The sequence below is a fragment of the Oncorhynchus masou genome, chromosome 18, assembly GCF_036934945.1.
Source record: "Oncorhynchus masou masou isolate Uvic2021 chromosome 18, UVic_Omas_1.1, whole genome shotgun sequence".
NCBI classification, from domain to species: Eukaryota; Metazoa; Chordata; class Actinopteri; order Salmoniformes; family Salmonidae; genus Oncorhynchus; species Oncorhynchus masou.
The window spans coordinates 64,929,993-64,949,147 of NC_088229.1; the positions used below are offsets into that span (position 1 = coordinate 64,929,993).

At 42.7% G+C, this 19,155-nt stretch overlaps 1 protein-coding gene across 1 annotated transcript; it reads left to right on the forward strand.

Moving 5' to 3' along the window:
• Positions 1-56: 56 nt before the first annotated feature.
• Positions 57-16,367, forward strand: LOC135505126 (kinesin-like protein KIF20B). The gene is given in 28 exon segments (XM_064924232.1): positions 57-135; positions 409-523; positions 645-734; positions 829-966; positions 1,071-1,209; positions 1,398-1,582; positions 1,684-1,738; positions 1,884-2,093; positions 2,185-2,368; positions 2,460-2,606; positions 2,711-2,873; positions 2,971-3,189; positions 3,325-3,443; positions 3,539-3,668; positions 3,802-4,006; positions 4,093-4,154; positions 4,260-4,379; positions 4,508-4,646; positions 4,766-5,899; positions 6,013-6,146; positions 6,265-6,426; positions 7,337-7,501; positions 8,257-8,430; positions 10,876-10,941; positions 11,053-11,188; positions 11,296-11,429; positions 12,042-12,061; positions 12,063-16,367. Coding segments are annotated over 27 exon segments (4,770 nt in total). The 5' UTR covers positions 57-135; positions 409-412; the 3' UTR covers positions 12,292-16,367.
• The last annotated feature ends 2,788 nt before the right edge of the window (positions 16,368-19,155 follow it).

The following is a 19,155-nucleotide window of genomic DNA, read 5'->3' on the forward strand; positions in this document are numbered from 1 at the left end:
TATGTCGTTTTTTATATTTCCGCATTCGGTTGTTCGGCTGTCTGATTGGTCCAGTTTGAAAATTTTACCGGCCAGGTTGTTTGGAACCAGATCGAGAGGACTGCAGATCAATGTTTCTGTGAATAAAAATACACAGTATGTCAGTTATTATAGTATTTCAACGTTTTTATAAGTATAGCTACAAAATATATGTGCATAACCTTTGGACTCTCTAAACCAAAGCGTTATGTCTTCTTTCCAGTGACGCAACGTTAGTTAGCTAGTTTAGCTAACGGCTAGCCTTTAGCTAGCTTATTCAAATTTTATTTGTCACTTACACGTTTAGCAGATGTTATTGTGGGTGTAGCGAAATGCTTGTATCAAAAGAGTAAAGGACATCATAAACAATGGGAAATGTTTGTCTTTTAGAGTGATGGATACGTGTTTGGACAAGAAACCAGATAAAGTGGGACCGATTGTGGTTGAGGATTTGAGAGAGAATTTGTTTGCTGATTGTTGTGCAATTCCATCTGCTATGCCACAGGTTTGTTTCTTGATGTGACGAGTTAACTTGTTATGCTATATAGCTAGATGTAGGAATTTGTTTCATAGCTTCATCTTTTAACTAAATCCCAATAAAATGCTGTCTACTTATCTGCCTACAGGATTCTGTATTATTTGAGAAAGAGCATCTGCGGGCCTACCTCAGGATACGTCCCTTTACCGCAGAAGAGAATGAAAGTGGTGAATCTCAGGTATTTTCCCATGACACACATTCAGTATACTAAGGAGCATTATGATTGATCCGAATGCTGTGGTACATACTCCTTTTCCTCCGTTTGAATCTAGGAATGTGTCTCCATGGAGCCACCAGACACCGTTTTACTCAGGGTACCTAGGACCTCTTTATCAACCAGACGACAAACCAGTCACTCAGACGGTGACAAACCAGTCTCTCAGACAGCCCAACGATTTCAGTTCACCCAGGTAAGGCCTTCTCTGGCTGTTTGATTAGTAGCTATTTGTAAAGATTTACTTTTTCTAAGAAATTAGTGTGGACATTTTTTTTACCCTCCCCCCATCCGTGCCAGGTGTATGGCCCTGACACTACACAGAGGCAGATGTTTGATGGCACAGTGAAACGTCTGGTAAGGGATGTTCTAGAAGGAGGGAATTCTGTTGTCTTCACATATGGAGTCACCAACGCTGGGAAGACATTCACATTACTCGGTCAGAATCTATTGAAACATTATTATTATAAAACTTTTTGTTGTTGTTGCATGTTTCCAATGTGCACTTTGACCTCTGTTTCATACCTGACGCTCACCACAATAAAACAATTGTGTGACAGATACAGCTTCATGTTAAACACTTTTGGCATTGTGCCTTTTTAACCCTTAATCTATTTTTACTTCCAGGCCCTGAGTGTGATGGTGGAATTTTGCCAAGGTCGTTGAACGTGATCTTCAACAGCATTGAGGGCAGAGTCTACACGCGGAACGACGTCAAACCACATCGATGCAGAGACTTCACCAGGCTCACAAAGTTCCAGCAGGATGAAGAGACTACAAATAAGCTAAACCTCTTGAGACTGTCAAAGGAGGTGAGGTTTACCAGTAAAACCTCAAGCTGAATGCCCACTTTGCTTTCTCTCTGAAATGTACACGAGTCTGACTACTTTCTTTCCATCTTTCTTTTCTTCAGTGTGGTTTTCTGAAAGGTACGATGAGCTCCACTTGCAGGTCAACAATAGTGGAGGGTAAGAAACTTTTTTCCGGCTTTGAATATTTTAAGTACAGCAGCTATGTATTTTGAGAATTTCTTGATACTCAATTTGACACCAAATAAACACTTTAATTGACACTGTTGTTATATCAATGTAAGATTTGTTGTCTGATTGACAGGTTCTTCCTTAAGTGATGTCAGTGATCAGGGGGAAGGAGACAGGTTCTGCCTGGATGTGGACTCCCACACTAAATACTCTGTGTGGGTGTCCTTCTGTGAAATCTACAATGAGAATATCCACGACCTACTGGAGCCCATTCCTAATGGCTCACATAGGAGAACCGTCCTTCGGCTGTCCCAGGACATCAATGGCAACACTTTTGTGAAAGGTAATATCCCTTTGATTGAATATGTGAGGTATTAGTCTAGATGCTATGGGATTTCATTTCATACAGAACATACACATGGTTTCTCTTGTAGCTCTAAAGTGGGTTCAAGTAAACAATTTCGAGGAGGCGTACAAAATCATGAAGATCGGAAAGAAGAACCAGAGTTTCTCCTGCACGAAGCTCAACAACGTCTCCAGCAGAAGCCATAGCATATTCTCCATTCGGATCTTGCGTATTGAAGATGTTGGTGTACCCAGAGTCCACACAATTAGCGAGTACGTGACCAAGTTATTCAGTGTTTTTTTCCCCCCCATGCTCTTCTCCAGTTTGTCCTGTTTTTATTCATGGTTGTGTGTTATGTCTAAGGTTGTCGTTGTGTGATCTGGCTGGATCGGAGAGATGTGGAAGGACTCAGAATAAAGGAGTGCAGCTAAAAGAGGCTGGCAACATCAACACCTCATTGCTGATTCTGGGCAAATGCATCAACACTCTGAGGCTCAACCAACAAGCCAAGTGAGTATTTGACCTGTATAGAGATGAATGCATTTACACACACTGGCTGCGTGTTTGTTTCTAATAAACCAATATAATGCTCCTTTTATGTACATATCTTCCAGGTTCCGACAACATGTGCCCTTCAGAGAGAGCAAGCTCACACACTACCTCCAGGGCTTTTTCTCTGGTAGAGGGAAAGCCTGCATGATCGTCAACATCAACCAATGCGCCTCCATGTACGACGAGACGCTCAACGTCCTCAAGTTCTCCGCTGTTGCCCAAAAGGTCAGTCGGTGGAGCTTTATGAGGAAGCGTAAGCTTGTGGTTGGTAATATAGGTGGGAAAAAATGCTAATTTATCTTATTTCTTTATGGCCTCTCAGGTGGTGGTCCTCAATATCAAACCAGTCCTTGCCATTGCCCCAAAGATATCTGCCAGAGAGGTGTCCCTCATCATCAACAATGCTGACTGCAAAGACCTATGGAGTAGGAGGAGGAGCTCCATGGTGGCTTGGGAAACCACTCTGGAGGATTTGCAGGAAGATGCGGATGATGAAGAGGAAAGTTGTGATGAGGGAATGGCAGAGGGAACCATTCTTGAGGTGAGAGAAGAGGACAAGATGGCACTTGAGGACTTGAGCAATGTTTTGTCCATATTCAATATGTTGTGATACTAATTAATCTTCACTGACTGTTAAATATTGATTTTGTTGTGTATTTTAATTGCTCTGGTGGAGGAACTAAAAGAGAAGCTTCTGAAGGAGGAAGCTGAGAAATTGGCTTTGGAGTCTCACATCCGTGAAGAGGTCACCATCGAGTTCATGGAGCTTTTCTCCAAAATGGAAAGTGATTACAAGTAAGTAGTCAATGCATTTCCCTCTCTTTAAAACAGCTGTCAATCTTAGCTGTTGTCTGTAGATTCATTGACTGAACAATGTTTTTGTCTTGCAGCGAGCGTCTTGCGAAAGAGAAGGAGATCACAGAGGACCGAGTGGACAAGAGGTTGGAAATCCTGAAAAATTTAGTCGGCAAGAGTGTTAGTGAGTGTGCAAGTGTCTCTTGTGACAAGGAAACAACAAAGGTAAGTCTCATTCAGATCACAGGTCATAATATCAGATCTGGCAGAAAATACAACTTCACCACTAACCTCCTTACCTGTTCTTGTTTGAATAGCATGATTAATTTAGTTCTGATATCTTTGTTTTCCATCACAGGAGGATAAGGTAGGGCTCTTGGAGGGGATCGTTGACACTATGCGAGACGACCTGGCTAGAATCAGGAGGGATGCGGAGGCTGCACAGACCTGCCTGGTGGACCTGCCTGAGTCTCCTGGCACTGTGGCCAGCCTGATGAAGCAAGTGGAGGACTTATCAGAGGAGCTCCTCAAGACCCAACAGCAACTCAAACTCAAAACCAATGGTATGTATAATGTGTCTCACTTACTGGGATTTGATCATGATAAATATTCTGTATTTAGCTCAAGTGTGTTTTCCTTCTGTTTACAGAAATGGCAGAAATGAGCATTGAAATGAAAACATTGTGCGGACAGCTAGAGGAAGCTAAGGAGGTAAGCCTGGCTTGATATTGATGCCTGATGTATTTTGTTGCATATGAGCACTGAATGAAAGGTTGGGTTAGACTTGATGGTTTTCCATATTTTGATTGCATGCAGAATTTGGAATCTCAGACGCAGAATTTTGAGGCCTTAATGGAAACCTGCCATGAGAAAGACAATGTGATAACCAAGCTGCAGGAAGCAATGGACCAGAATAGTGAGGCTTCAACTAGGGATGTAAGTAAATTATTTCATACTTGCACCTGCATTAATGGTATATGCGGGGTTGCTTTGTTATCAGCTGAAGTGTATGTAGTATGATCCATCACAGAACCTGCATTCCCTTTCACTGTTTTTGTCAACAGAGGGCCTTCAAGGAGGAGATCCTGAGCTTGAAAGAGAATTGTAAATGTATGAGCCGGGACAGTCCCAGTTCTGAGGAGGGCAGGAAACGCCATGCAGATGTCCTGGAAGACCTTGATGATCAGCCTGCCCTGAAGAAAGGTAGCCCCCCCCCCAAACACATGAAAAGGGTTTCATCTTGTATCAGGCTAATAGTCCTTATGTTTCCATTTACTTAAAGAGTTCTGTATCTGTCTGACCTTCTCCTTTACTCTCTCCAGGGAGTCTTGAGGTCGAGCGTCTCATTCTGGCAGACGAGTTAGAGAAACTCCAGGTGGTATGTCGCCAAAAAGACATGACCATTTCACAGTTAAAAGAAGAAAACGAGGCGACGGTTCAGAAGTTGGAGACGGTCAAAGGAGAGATAAAGAATGAAGTCGCTGAAGAGCTCAAACGTGAGAGGGTTTCATTTGAACAGACTGTCCAGAAGCTCAGCGACGATCTGGAGGAGCAGACTGATTGTTGTGAAGCTGTTATGGCCTCGCTGGAGAAAGAGAGGAAAGAGACAGCCAGGCTCTCCAAAGACAACAAAGCTCTTGTCAACGGCATCTTCCAGCTCCAGCAGACATCATTGAAAGTGGAGTCTTCTGTGAAAACTCTTCAAACAGAACTTACCGAACAGACTGAGAGGTCCGCCAAGCTTCCAGAGGAGCTAGAAGCAGCCAGAGCACTCTCGAAGGGTCTTAAAGACAAATCCAACCAAAAATACCAAACCATTGAATCCTTGACTTTGGAAACAGAACGACTCCGGAAGGATGCGGAGGAACTGAAGGTCTCTTCTGCACAGAGGAACAACTCCAAGTTCCATGACACCATAGATGCCATAAAGAGGCAGTGTGAGATCATGGAGGAGAAGTCTGTTCAGAAGAGCCAGCGGATAGCTGACCTGGAGCAGGAGCTCAACCAGGTCAGAGAGCAGCTCTCTGGACAGGAGGAACTCTGCAACCAGCTGGAGACACAGTGGTCGGAGGCCCAATTCAACCTACAGGGCTACGAATTAGAGAACGGGGGTTACAACGAAATTATGAAGAGTTACGCTGACCTCAAAAAGGTGTCAGGCCACCAGAAGGAGCAGATCGTGGACCTGGAGGTGCAGGTGCGGGCCTCTGGAGGCAGCTCTGAGAGGGTTGCAGAGTTGGAGAAGCAGCTGGCTGAGATGGAGGCCCAGTGCAGAGCTCTGCAAGAGAGACTAGAAGAGGCTCAACGGAAACTGGAGGAAGTGGAGAGTCATGGAAAGTCCAAGGAAAAGTTGATTGAAGACATGCGTCTTGCACTGACAGAGCAGGAGAGGACACAGACCGAACAAGAGCAGATTCTGGAAGCCAAGGTGAAAGAGATTGAGGCTTTAAGTGAAGGTGAGTGGTCACACACTTTTTGTAGAATCCCACCCCCCCATTGATTTCAACATGTATCTTCATTCAGAAACATTAAGTGGATTTGTCTGGAATGTCTCAATTTTGGATTTAAGAGCTGACAAGTTTGAAGGGTGGCTGCCTACAGAAAAACACAAACGGTGCCAAGTCCTCCCATGTCCTCAACGACTGTCCCGGCCAGTGCGAGAACGTGACGTGGGAATGTCAACGGACCGAAGAGAGCTTGAGGGTAAGATCACTACTCGACGTCCCTCCTGAAACTCCAGCCATTTACGTTTCTGTCTGAGATGGGACGGTGTACGCACACGTGGTGAGGAAAGTAACCATTCCTTTTGATATCCTCCTAGCTGTCTAATGAACAGTATGAGTCGGAGAGGTGGCTTGAAGAGAAGGCCATTCTGATGAAGGTAGCCAATGGGCCAGAGGAGGAGAAGAGTCCGTGCCTGGCCCTGGAGTTCTTGAGAGGGTGTTCAGAAGAGCTCCGCTGTAGGCAGCTGCAGACTGAAGAGGTCAATGGGATCATTCTGACTCTGAATAATGAACGCATTCAAACTGCTGGGCTTGTAATGGCGTCTCGGGGTCAAAAGCAGTACTTGACAGAGTTTGAGTGCGTAGGCAGTGAATGTGCAGCGGGAACTTCTTTTGATGAAATGAGTTACAGAATAAGGTCACAGAAATAGCATTTTGGAGTTTCTGTGACAAGTCTAGTTTTTATTGGAAACCTTTTACCTCATCACTTATATTCAAGTCGCTTTTTTGTAGTTTTTTTAATCCTCAATTTGGTGTTATCCAATTGGTGGTTAGTCTTGTCCCATCGCTGCAACTTGTGTACGGTATGGACTTGGGAGGGGCGAAGGTCGAGAGCCGTGCGTCCTACGAAACACAACCCATCCAAGCCGCACAGCTTCTTGACACCGCACATTTAGCCCGGTGGCCAGCCGCACCAATGTGTCGGAGGAAACACCGTACACTTGGCGACCGTGTCAGTGTGCATTCACCCGGCCTGCCACGGAGTTCGCTAGAGTGCGATGGGACAAGGACATGCTTGCCGGCCAAACCCTCCCCTAACCCGGGCGACTCTGGGCCAATTGTACGTCGCCTCATGGGTCTCCCGGTGGGTCTTCCGGCTCCCTGCGACACAGCCTGGTATCGAGCCAGGATCTGTAGTGACACAGCTAGCACTGCGATGCCTTAGACCGCTGCACCACTCGGGAGGCCCGAGTCGCATGATCTTCGATCCATCTGATGTAGTGTAGAGACCTCTTCAGCAGAATATTACCAGCCTATGTCTTATCACATTCTTCCAATGAAATGATATGTAGTTGCAGGGAAAGCTGGTGCAAGTCCAGACAGGCGCAATTGACAGTATGTCTCGCCATAAGGACTGTCGGCCTCTAATGCTAATAGTTCTGTTTTCAGGAGACCTTGCCAAAGCAGCCCTCTGAGAAAGAAGAGAGCAGGGAGGAGAGTGGCTCTCTGGTGGAGGCCCTCAAATTAGAGATGCAGAGACTCCAGGAGAGGAAAGCAGACAAAGCGAGAGAACTCAGGGAGCTCAACGAGCACGCCAACTTCCAAACACAAGAGGTCAGTATAGATCAGAGAATCATTGGGCTGCTTACCATTCTGAGTGGTTGACTGTTTCCTTGTCGTTTTTCAGCCACAACATCAGGGATAGACTCATCCAGGGCCTAAATGTAACTTTTTGGTCCACCAGCCACTTTGGCAGGTAGATTTTCTTCTTTTTTTTCCTTCTTTTTTTACCTTACTGTGAAATGCCGACTGAAAAAAAAAATGTAATCTTAAAGTAACACGATATTTACATAACAATAATGAGGTTATATACAGGGGGTGCCGGTACCGAGTCAATGTGCGTGGGTACAGGTTAGTCGAGGTCATTTATAAAGTTATAAACGACGAGTAGCAGCAGTGTAAAAACACTGGGGGGGGGTCAGTCAATGTAAATAGTCCAGGTGGCCTTTTGATTAATTGTTCCTTTTGTCCTAGTCTCAGCGCTTCATATGCGTAAGCACAGCCCCCAGCCAGGCAGTGTTGCAGCGCAGAAAGACTTTGAAAACAGCTACTGCAGCATTTATTTTGCTATAAATGTGATCATACTTTTTATTCACATATGCGAATGAAATGCACACAATGTGGAGCCCTGACCACCCACCAACATGGCTGGTGAAGTAGACATCTTACCTGATAATTCAAAAATCTCCAAGCATTTGGCAGGTGTTCATTTTAGCCCCTGGACTCATCCCAATATGGGTGTAAAAAGAACATTCCTATTTTATATTTTGTGGTCTGTGTGTATAATGTTGGCCTGTCTGTCTGGGCAGGAACTGGACTTCTCGGAGGTGTCCACAGACGGCAGCCGAGAGCATCGCTTCCCCAAACCAGAGCTGGAGATCCATTTCACCACTCTGCAACCCAACAAGCTGAACATCCGGAGGCAGGAAAAGGACAAAATCACCCGCTCAGCCAGGAAGAGAAAAAGCAACAAGATGGAGAAGGTACAGATCAGATTAAAGTGTGTGTTTGATAACAGATAGAATATCTGAAATTAAGGTCCAGTAGATCTCAAGTTAATTTTACTGAAAACCATAACATTGCATATCTCTTGAATCTCATTACACTTCCTCAAAATGTTAGACATGGAAAGCCTGCATTTTTTATTTTGTTTGTGCTTGTGCACGTGCATGCATGTGAGAGGATGAGAACATCTCAACAGACTGGGTATTACCCAGCAGAACCCAGCCCTTCCAGAGAGCAAGCAGCAGATGCACCACAAACATGACAGTGACCACGTTTACATGCACACAGTATTCCAGATAGTTGCTCATTTCCCGGTTAAGGTCTTATTCAGGATAAGGTGTTAACGTGCACCTACTCTTACAGCATCTACACTTCCTGGTGTCCAAACAGGTTTATAACAACAACAACTTAACCACCTACATCAGGGGTGTCGAACGTATGGCAAGATCTGGCCCGTGCGGGGGTCCAATCCGGCCCGTGGGTAGTTTGAGAAAAAAATGACAAGAACCACACTGAAACTGTGTAGGAATGATAATGGACCTGCATTCGTACAGTTTTTTTTTTTGTCCAGCTCGCTAATAATCAACAAAACAAATGTTTTGATGGATAGGAAATATAACCAACCCTCCGGACCTCGTTGAAGGACGAATGCGGGCCTCCCTCAGCAAAATTTGTTTGACACCCCTGGCCTACATCATAAACAAAACAACGCATCATACAAGAAGTTATTACATCACTACGCTGTCACTACAAATCTACAATATAAAATGTACAGTATTACAATGTGTTTGTGGTTTTACAGTCCGCGTTGTGCCATGAGGTGTTTTATCAGTGTTTATAAATCTGATTTTACTGCTAGCTTGAGTTACTTGATCTGGAAGAGTTCCATGTAGTCTATAGTTAGAAACCTGCAGTTTCCCTTGTCATTACTTGATGATCTAGAATACAAAATAAAGCCTTGCTCACCAGAATGATGTCATAAATCAATAGAATGAATGCATCAACAATCTAGTTGACATTGGTAAAGTTGTCTTTCATTTCTGTTTCTCTCGCAGAGCGAAAACGTTTAGGTACCGGGGAGATGTTTCCGTGCAAAAATGAAATGACATCAGTTTGTTTTAAGGAAATGAAAAGCTGTGAACTATTTGGGATTTTTCTGGTAGTATTTCAGTTCGTCTTCGACTCTGTGGTTGAAAGTTTTTTATTTTTTATTTTTTAAGTCAGCTTTTATGACGGTAACATTTTTTTGGCCTATACAATACAGTCCCTAAGCGTGCATTTGCATTTTCTCACGGTATTTCTCAAATGAGTTATTTCTCAAATTAACATTTGGTCTCTAATTTTACTGCAAGAAGCACTTCATTCTGCAGGAGTTAATATTATCAGAGGCATACAGTTCCACTTTAGTTACTATTCCAACTATTACTGTTTCTATGTGATACTTAGACTGCTGAAAAAAAGAGAACTGGATAAGATGTTCACATGCCACAGTATCCCGTCGAAGATCAGCATTTCCCAAGCATCTTATTCGGGTTTCTCAAAACCAGGATAAGAGCTTATTTGGGTTATTTTAAACAGGATATGATGTTTATATGCATTGACTCAAACGGAATACTTGCGTATCCTGAATAATAATGGGATATTGGTGTGCATGTAAACCTGGTCAATGTCTCTCCTCTCTCGCTAAACTGAGAAACTACCTAAAAGCACCCTTCTCTGTTCAGCAGGATTGAGTTGTGCCAAAGAAGCAAGAGTAATGCCAACAGATAATGGGGTTATAAACAGTTGTGAGAACCTGGAAAACTACAGGCGCAATCCCTTGAGTCCCTTTACATTCTAGTCTCGTGACAGATTGGATAGTATTTCAAGGTCCTGGTTAAAATTCCTCCTTTTTAAGTTATTTTGGAAAAAAGTATAAGCGCATTTCCACAGTATCTGAATGATGCTGAGACTTTTTACTTTAAAATGTAAAAAAAAAAAAATAATAATGTTTTACCTTTCTTTAACTAGGCAAGTCAGTTAAGAACAAATTCTTATTTACAATGACGGCCTACACCGGCCAAACTCGAACGACGCTGGGCCAATTGTGCGCCGCCCTATGGGAATCCCAATCATGGCCGGTTGTGATACAGCCTGGATTCAAACCAGGTTGTCTGTAGTGAGGCCTCTAGCACTGAAATGCAGTGTCTTAGACCACTGCGCCACTTGGGAGTGTGGGTCAAATGTATGTCAAACAATTGAATTGCCCATAACACAGATTTAACCAGATTGCTTTGAAATTAAGATCTCAATTATGCTATACATTCATCAAAGGACTGCATCATTCTGACTTGATTGCCTGACGAATTGAGCCCTTCATTGTAATACAACAGTGTGTGTGTGTGTCCTCTCACAAATTCTAAAATGGTCTCTCTGTGCCTCAGGACCCTGTGGAAAGTGAAAACAAAAATAATATAAAGTTGAGGAGGGACAACAGAGTGAACATACAGGTAAGAAGAGAATCTAGTCAAACATTTAAATATGTTACAACTTTGAGCTTCGTCATAACTCATTTGAAAGCCACTAGTAAAGGTTATCCTGTGTGTACGTCATGTCAACAGTCGCCGACCGTGCTCTGTGTAAAAGCAGACCAGAAGAAGCAACAGACCCCAGCAAGTCTGAAATGCAAAAAGGATGGAACCCTCCAGAAGATTGGAGACTTCATCCAGAGTTCCCCAAGTCTGCTCGGAAGCAAAGGTTAGCACGACTTGGCTGTTCTCCTTCACTGTTGTCAGTGCACGGCACACACATCAGACATTCTGCCAAAATGTTATTCTATTTTATAACGGTCTATCTCTCCATAGCGAAGACTATTATGGGGATTGTAAGTGGAAGACCTACAGAGCGAGAGAAAGACACAGCAGTGAAACCGAAGAGGACCAAGAGGAAACTGTACAAGACCGACATCTCCTCCCCTTTGGACATCCCGTCTCATCTGGTGAGTGACAACTGAGTGGGACTTGGCCTCCGAAGCCCAGGCTTTTCACATTCTGTTTGAAAGCCTGGGAAAGTTCTCCTCAGACGACGATAAAAGGGACTAGAATATGGTGGAGTGTAGATGGGAACTAGTGACATGTAGCCGCTTAAAAAATATTTCATGTAGGTAGAGCACCAAACAGAGGTTGTGCTTAAAAAAATATTCCCCACTTGCAATAAGCTAGCTAGCATAAGATACAAATTAGTAACCCTTCATCGGCTTCTAAAACTCTGCCTGACATGGTAGGAAATGCAGACAAACAAAGGAAAAACAAGGAAATGCCTCTCCCGAGGGGAAATGTAATAGCGAATCAAATGCGAGCATTAACAGCCAGGGTTTCCATTCAAATGCAAAATACACGTTTTCCATACTTCTAATATTCGTGTCAACAAGACAAGATTTGGAAGGATGGCCTCGCGAGACTAGGTGGGACTTGGATAGTTTGCTCTTTTAATGTGAAAATATTAAAAAGATGAATTGGACATGGATTGTGTCAAATCTTTATCTATTTAGGTGGTATTAACAAACCACTGGTGTGAGCTAACATTGGGTTGTCTTGTTCTTATGTTGCAGATCCTTGGTCTTGATCAAGATGAGAGAAAGCAACCGTCTCATTATCAAGAGGCAGCTACGGTCGATAACAGCAAGGAAATTATTACAAACTTGGTCCAAAGTGTCTGAGAGTTTATTTCTTACTCTCTCATATATATACATACATACATACATACATACATACATACATACATACATACATACATACAGTGGGGCAAAAAAGTATTTAGTCAGCCACCAATTGTGCAAGTTCTCCCAATTAAAACGATGAGAGGCCTGTAATTTTCATCATAGGTACACTTCAACTATGACAGAGAAAATTAGGGAAAAAAGTCCAGAAAATCACATTATAGGATTTTTTATTTTTACATTTTACATTTAAGTCATTTAGCAGACGCTCTTATCCAGAGCGACTTACATGAATTTATTTGCAAATTATGGTGGAAAATAAGTATTTTGTCAATGACAAAAGTTTATCTCAATACTTTATATATATATACCCTTTGTTGACAATGAGAGAGGTCAAATGTTTTCTGTAAGTCTTCACACACTGTTGCTGGTATTTTGGCCCATTCCTTCATACAGATCTCTTCGAGAGCAGTGATGTTTTGGGGCTGTTGCTGGGCAACACGGACTTTCAACTCCCTCCAAAGATTTTCTATGGGGTTGAGATCTGGAGACTGGCTAGGCCACTCCATGACCTTGAAATGCTTCTTACGAAGCCACTCCTTCGTTGCCCGGGCGGTGTGTTTGGGATCATTGTCATGCTGAAAGACCCAGCCACGTTTCATCTTCAATGCCCTTGCTGATGGAAGGAGGTTTTCACTCAAAATCTCACAATACATGGCCCCATTCATTCTTTCCTTTACACGGATCAGTCGTTCTGGTCCCTTTGCAGAAAAACAGCCCCAAAGCATGATGTTTCCACCCCCATGCTTCACAGTAGGTATGGTGTTCTTTGGATGCAACTCATCATTCTTTGTCCTCCAAACACTACGAGTTGAGTTTTTACCAAAAAGTTCTATTTTGGTTTCTTCTGACCATATGACATTCTCCCAATCTTCTTCTGGAGCATCCAAATGCTCTCTAGCAAACTTCAGACGGGCCTGGACATGTACTGGCTTAAGCAGGGGGACACGGCTGGCACTGCAGGATTTGAGTCCCTGGCGGCGTAGTGTGTTACAGATGGTAGGCTTTGTTTCTTTGGTCCCAGCTCTCTGCAGGTCATTCACTAGGTCCCCCCGTGTGGTTCTGGGATTTTTGCTCACCGTTCTTGTGATCATTTTGACCCCACGGGGTGAGATCTTGCGTGGAGCCCCAGATCGAGGGAGATTATCAGTGGTCTTGTATGTCTTCCATTTCCTAATAATTGCTCCCACAGTTGATTTCTTCAAACCAAGCTGCTTACATATTGCAGATTCAGTCTTCCCAGCCTGGTGCAGGTCTACAATTTTGTTTCTGGTGTTCTTTGACAGCTCTTTGGTCTTGGCCATAGTGGAGTTTGGAGTATGACTGTTTGAGGTTGTGGACAGGTGTCTTTTATACTGATAACAAGTTCAAACAGGTGCCATTAATACAGGTAACGAGTGGAGGACAGAGGGGCTTTACAGGTTACAGGTCTGTGAGAGCCAGAAATCTTGCTTGTTTGTAGGTGATCAAATACTTATTTTCCACCATAATTTGCAAATAAATTCATTAAAAATCCTACAATGTGATTTTCTGGATTTTTTTTTAAATTTTGTCTGTCATAGTTGAAGTGTACCTATGATGACAATTACAGGCCTCTCTCATCTTTTTTAGTAGGAGAACTTGCACAATTGGTGGCTGACTAAATGCTTTTTTGCCCCACTGTATAGACATGTATAAAAAAAAAAATCTTTACCTCTTTTGGAAATCAGTGTCTTGGTTTTCTAACAACCTATGTACGTATGTGAATATTGTCATTTTGTTTCTCATTTTCCATTATGTTTGAGAGAAAAAAACTGAATTGTGCTTTTTAGAAGAAATTATTTTTATATTGACAAAAAAGTGTACACACTACAGGGAACATGGCAAATGCCATACGTTTTTGTCAATGTACATTGGCGATGCAGCCCGTGATCAGAGAGCAGTACACATGGGACACATTGGAGGATAGAGTAGGCGTGGTTTAATCCTGCTCGACTGGGGCCAAGTGTATGTCACGGTCATTTATTCTCAGTGGCACCCAGGTGTGGCTGTCATCTAAGGAGAGTGATACATTTCAACTCTCACCCCTCACCCCCTCCCTGTGGTGGGCCCCTGACAGGTCCCACTCACAGCCAGTCGGGTTCAGCCTCCGGTGGGCAATTAATGGGACATTGGCCAGTGTTTGTGTCTGTCATTGCTGTTGTCATTGAAAACATGTTTCCAATGATTACATGCTTTTTGTTCTCTGCAATACTTGGCTGTTTTTTTTTGTTGGCTTGTTTCCTTGCATGTTTGGTTTGATGTGCTTCTCGAAGTCTTGAGCCTCCTTGGCAGTGGAAAACGTTTGTGTTTGGTTCTGGAAGGTTAAGGTGTGCTTTGATGGGTGGATGAAGCCGCAGCTCAGGTTTAGCTTGCATAGTTGGGATCTCACCATGTTGTAGGTCACCTTCTGTTTTGGCACTCAGGTCTGGGTATATGCGGCTCCTCTTCCCTGCATATTTTGTAGGTCAGACCTCCAGATTCTGCTGCAAGGCAAACAATTCGTCTCTTGACTTCAAAGCTCTGGATCCATACAATCATACAGCCAGAGCCATTGCAGATTTGACCGGTGCTGTGCGCAATGTTAATCAGCGGCATGGGAACCAGCTTCTCCAGCCGAACAGTTCATAGAAAAGATTGCTCATGAAGGAAGTTGAGTTGCCTGCTTCCACACCAATTTCAAGTTCTGTGACCCGCACATTGAATTTACAGGAATTATTTTAGAGCGATTCCGTTTTTTAGGAGTTTATCCTTTCCAACTTAGCTTGTGCTGTTTCCAGGTCATGGAGTCGCACCTCTGTTGGTTTGGCTCTCTCCTCCAGACTTTCCACTTTGGTTGAATAGGGATCAACCAATAATTAATTTACCCGTTTTAACTGTAAATTGAAGGCAGAGATAGTTGGTAAGGAGATTGATTATCTCAGATAGTAGCGGCCAGCTCTTTCTGTTGTCGGTTATTGAGAGTCGCCATGTTCCCACAGTTGAATTGTGGACAGACAAATTCTACCTGCTGGATCCTAAGTAGACCTGCTAGTTATTGCTAATGGCTCCTGAGGTATATTTTAAACATTTTGGAGCCAATTGTGTCCACTGAACTGAAATGATGAACACAGCCATTCATTTGGACTGAATGTAAATGCAGCACTAATTCAGTTTTTATTAACTAAACATAAGGATGCCACCCAGTGCTCTCACTATCATCCTCTATCTTTGGTATACACAGATATTAAACCATTTTCCAAAATTCTGCCATCACACCTTGAAACTTACTTACCCAAATTGGTACATTTGTACCAAAGCAGGTTTGTTAAGCTATTATCCTCAGATAACCTCCGTCTATTACATATCTTCTATGCTTCATCAGAAGCCAAAACTCCAATCTCTCGTCGCATAAAAAGCTTTTGATAGACTAGAGTGGTAATATCTTTGGTCGGTTTTGGAACATATGGGACTTGGCTCCATTTTCATTAATATGATTCAAATATTACAGAATTGGTTTTGTTCACCACAAAGGGGCTTTATTACAGACAGAAATACAGTTTCATCAGCTGTCCTGGTGGCTGGTCTCAGATGATCCCGCAGGTGAAGCCGGATGTGAACATTCAATTCTCTGGCGATAGCTCTGGTGGACATTCCTGCAGTCACCATGCCAATTGCATGCTCCCTCAACTTGTGACATCTGTGGCTTTGTGTTGTGACAAAACTGCACATATTACAGTGGCCTTTTATTGTCCCCAGCACACGGTGCACTTGTGTAATGATCATCCTGTTGAATCAGCTTCTTGATATGCCACACCTGTCAGGTGGATGGATTATCTTGGCAAAGGAAAAATACCCATTAACAGGGATGTAAACAAATTTGTGCGAAATCAGCTTTTTGCAACCTTTCTGGGATCTCTTTTTTCTTTTTAGCTCATGAAACATGGGACCAACACTTTACCTGTTGCGTTTATAATTTTGTTCAGTATACACTACCAATCAAAAGTATTAGAACACCTACCTATTCAAGGGTTTTTCTCTATTTTTACCATTTTCTACATGTGGAAACTCCTTCAAGGCCAGCATCCCAGAGTCACCTCTTCACTGTTGACGTTGAGACTGGTGTTTTGCGGGTACTATTTAATAAAGCTGCCAGTTGAGGCCTTGTGAGGTGTCCGTTTCTCAAACTAGACACTCTAATGTACTTGTCCTCTTGCTCAGTTGTGCACTGGGGCCTCCCACTCCTCTTTCTATTCTGGTTAGAGTCAGTTTGCGCTGTTCTGTGAAGGGAGTAATACACAGCGTTGTATGAAATCTAAAGTTTCTTGGTAATTTCTCGCATTGAATAGCCTTCATTTCTCAGAACAAGCATAGACTGATGAGTTTCAGAAGAAATATCTTTTGTTTCTGGACATTTTGAGCCTGTAATCGAACCCACAAATGCTGATTCTCCTAAAACTCAACTTGTCTAAAGAAGGCCAGTGTTATTGCTTTTTAACCAGAACAACAGTTTTCAGCTTTGCTAACATAATTGCAAAAGGGTTTTCTAATGCTCAATTAGCCTTCTAAAATGATAAACTTGGATTAGCAAACAAACCTGCCATTGGAACACAGGAGTGATGGTTGCTGATAATGGGCCTCTGTACGCCTACGTAGATATTCCATAAAAAAATCTGCCGTTTCCAGCTACAATAGTCATTAACAATGTCTCCACTGTATATCCGATCAATTTAATGTTATTTTAATGGACAAAAGGGTGCTTTTCTTTCAAAAACAAGGAAATTTCTAAGAGACCCCAAACATACCCATATATACAGTTGAAGTCAAAGTTTACCGACACTTATGTTGGAGTCATTAAAACTTGTTTTTCAACCACTCTGCAAATTTCTTGTTAAACTATAGTTTTGGAAAGTTGGTTAGGACATCTACTTTGTGCATGACACAAGTAATGTTTCCAACAATTGTTTACATATAGATTATTTCACTTATAATTCACTATCACAATTCCAGTGGGTCAGACGTTTACATACACTAAGTTGATTGTCATTAAAGAGCTTGGAAAATTCCAGAAAATTATGTCATGGCTTAAGAAGCTTCTGAAAGGCTATTTGACATAATTTGAGTCAATTGGAGGTGTACCTGTGGATGTATTTCAAGGCCAACCTTCAAACTCAGTGCCTCTTGCTTGACATCATGGGAAAATCAAAAGAAATCAGCCAAGACCCCAGAAAAAAAATTGTAGACCTCAACAAGTCTGGTTCATCCTTGGGAGCAATTTCCAAATGCCTGAAGGTACCACGTTCATCTGTACAAACAATAGTACGCAAGTCTAAACACCATGGCACCACGCAGCTGTCATACCGCTCAGGGTGGAGACACGTTCTGTCTCCTAGAGATGAACATATGTTGGTGTGAAAAGTGCAATCCCAGAACAACAACAAAGGACCTTGTGAAGATGCTGGAGGAAACAGGTACAAAAGTATCGATATCCACAGTAAAATGAGTCCTATATCGACATAACCTGAAAGGCCGCTCAGCAAGGAAGAAGCCACTGATCCAAAACCTCCAGAAAAAAAGCCAGACCACGGTTTGCAATTGCACATGGGGACAAAGATCGTACTTTTTGGAGAAATGTCCTCTGGTCCGATGAAACAAAAATAAAACTTTTTGGCCATAATGACCATCATTCTCTTTGGAGGGAAAAGGGGGAGCAGGCCGAAGAATACCAACCGTCAAGCATGGGAGGGGGGGGGGGGGGACATCTTGGGTGCTCCACTGCAGGAGGGATTGGTGCACTTCACAAAATAGATGGCATCATGAGGTAGGAAAATGATGTGGATATATTGAAGCAACATCTCAAGACATCAGTCAGGAAGTTAAAGCTTGGTCGCAAATGGGTCTTCCAAATGGACAATGGCCCCAAGCATACTTCCAAAGTTCGGGAAAAATGGCTTAAGGACAGTAAAGTCAAGGTAGTGGCCATTACAAAGCCCTAACCTCAATCCTATAGTAAATTTGTGGGCAGAACTGAAAAAGTATGTGCGAGCAAGGAGGCCTACAAACCTGACTCAGTTACACCATCTCTGTCAGGAGGAATGGGCCAAAAATCACCCAATTTATTGTGGGAAGTTTGTGGAAGGCTATCCGAAACGTTTGACCCAAGTTAACAATTTAAAGGCAATGCTACCAAATACTAATTGAGTGTATGTAAACTTCTGACCCACTGGGAATGTAATAAAAGAAATAAAAGCTGAAATAAATCATTCTCTCTACTGTTATTCTGACATTTCACATTCTTAAAATAAAGTGGTGATCCTACCTGACCTAGGACAGGGAATTTTTACTCTGTTTCTGATTAAATGTCAGGAATTGTGAAAACTGAGGTGTATGTTGACTTCTGACTTCAACTCTACATATACATTTTTTTTTTGAATATACCTTTATTATTCCCCGCAAAACCTACCACCCCTCCCCCAATTGAAGTAAACTAATAAACAATAACACTTAGGATTCTACCTTCAGTTTATACATATTATACACATTTTACAGACACAATCTCTTTTACAATAGTTGAGTGCTTGTTGGCTTCTTTTCCTTCACTCTGCGGTCCAACTCATCCCAAAACATCTCAATTGGGTTGAGGTCAGGTGATTGTGGAGGCCAGGTCATCTGATGCAGCACTCCATCACTATCCTTTGTCAAATAGCCCTTACACAGCCATGTGGTGTGTTTTGGGTCATTGTCCTGTTGAAAAACAAATAATAGTCCCACTAAGTGCAAACCAGATGGGATGGCTTATTTCTGCAGAATGCTCTGGTAACAATGCTGGTTAAGTGTGCCTTGAATTCTAAATATATCACAGAGTCACCAACAAAGCACCATCACACTACCTCCTCCATGCTTCACGGTGGGAAACACACATGCAGAGATCATCCGTTCACTTACTCTG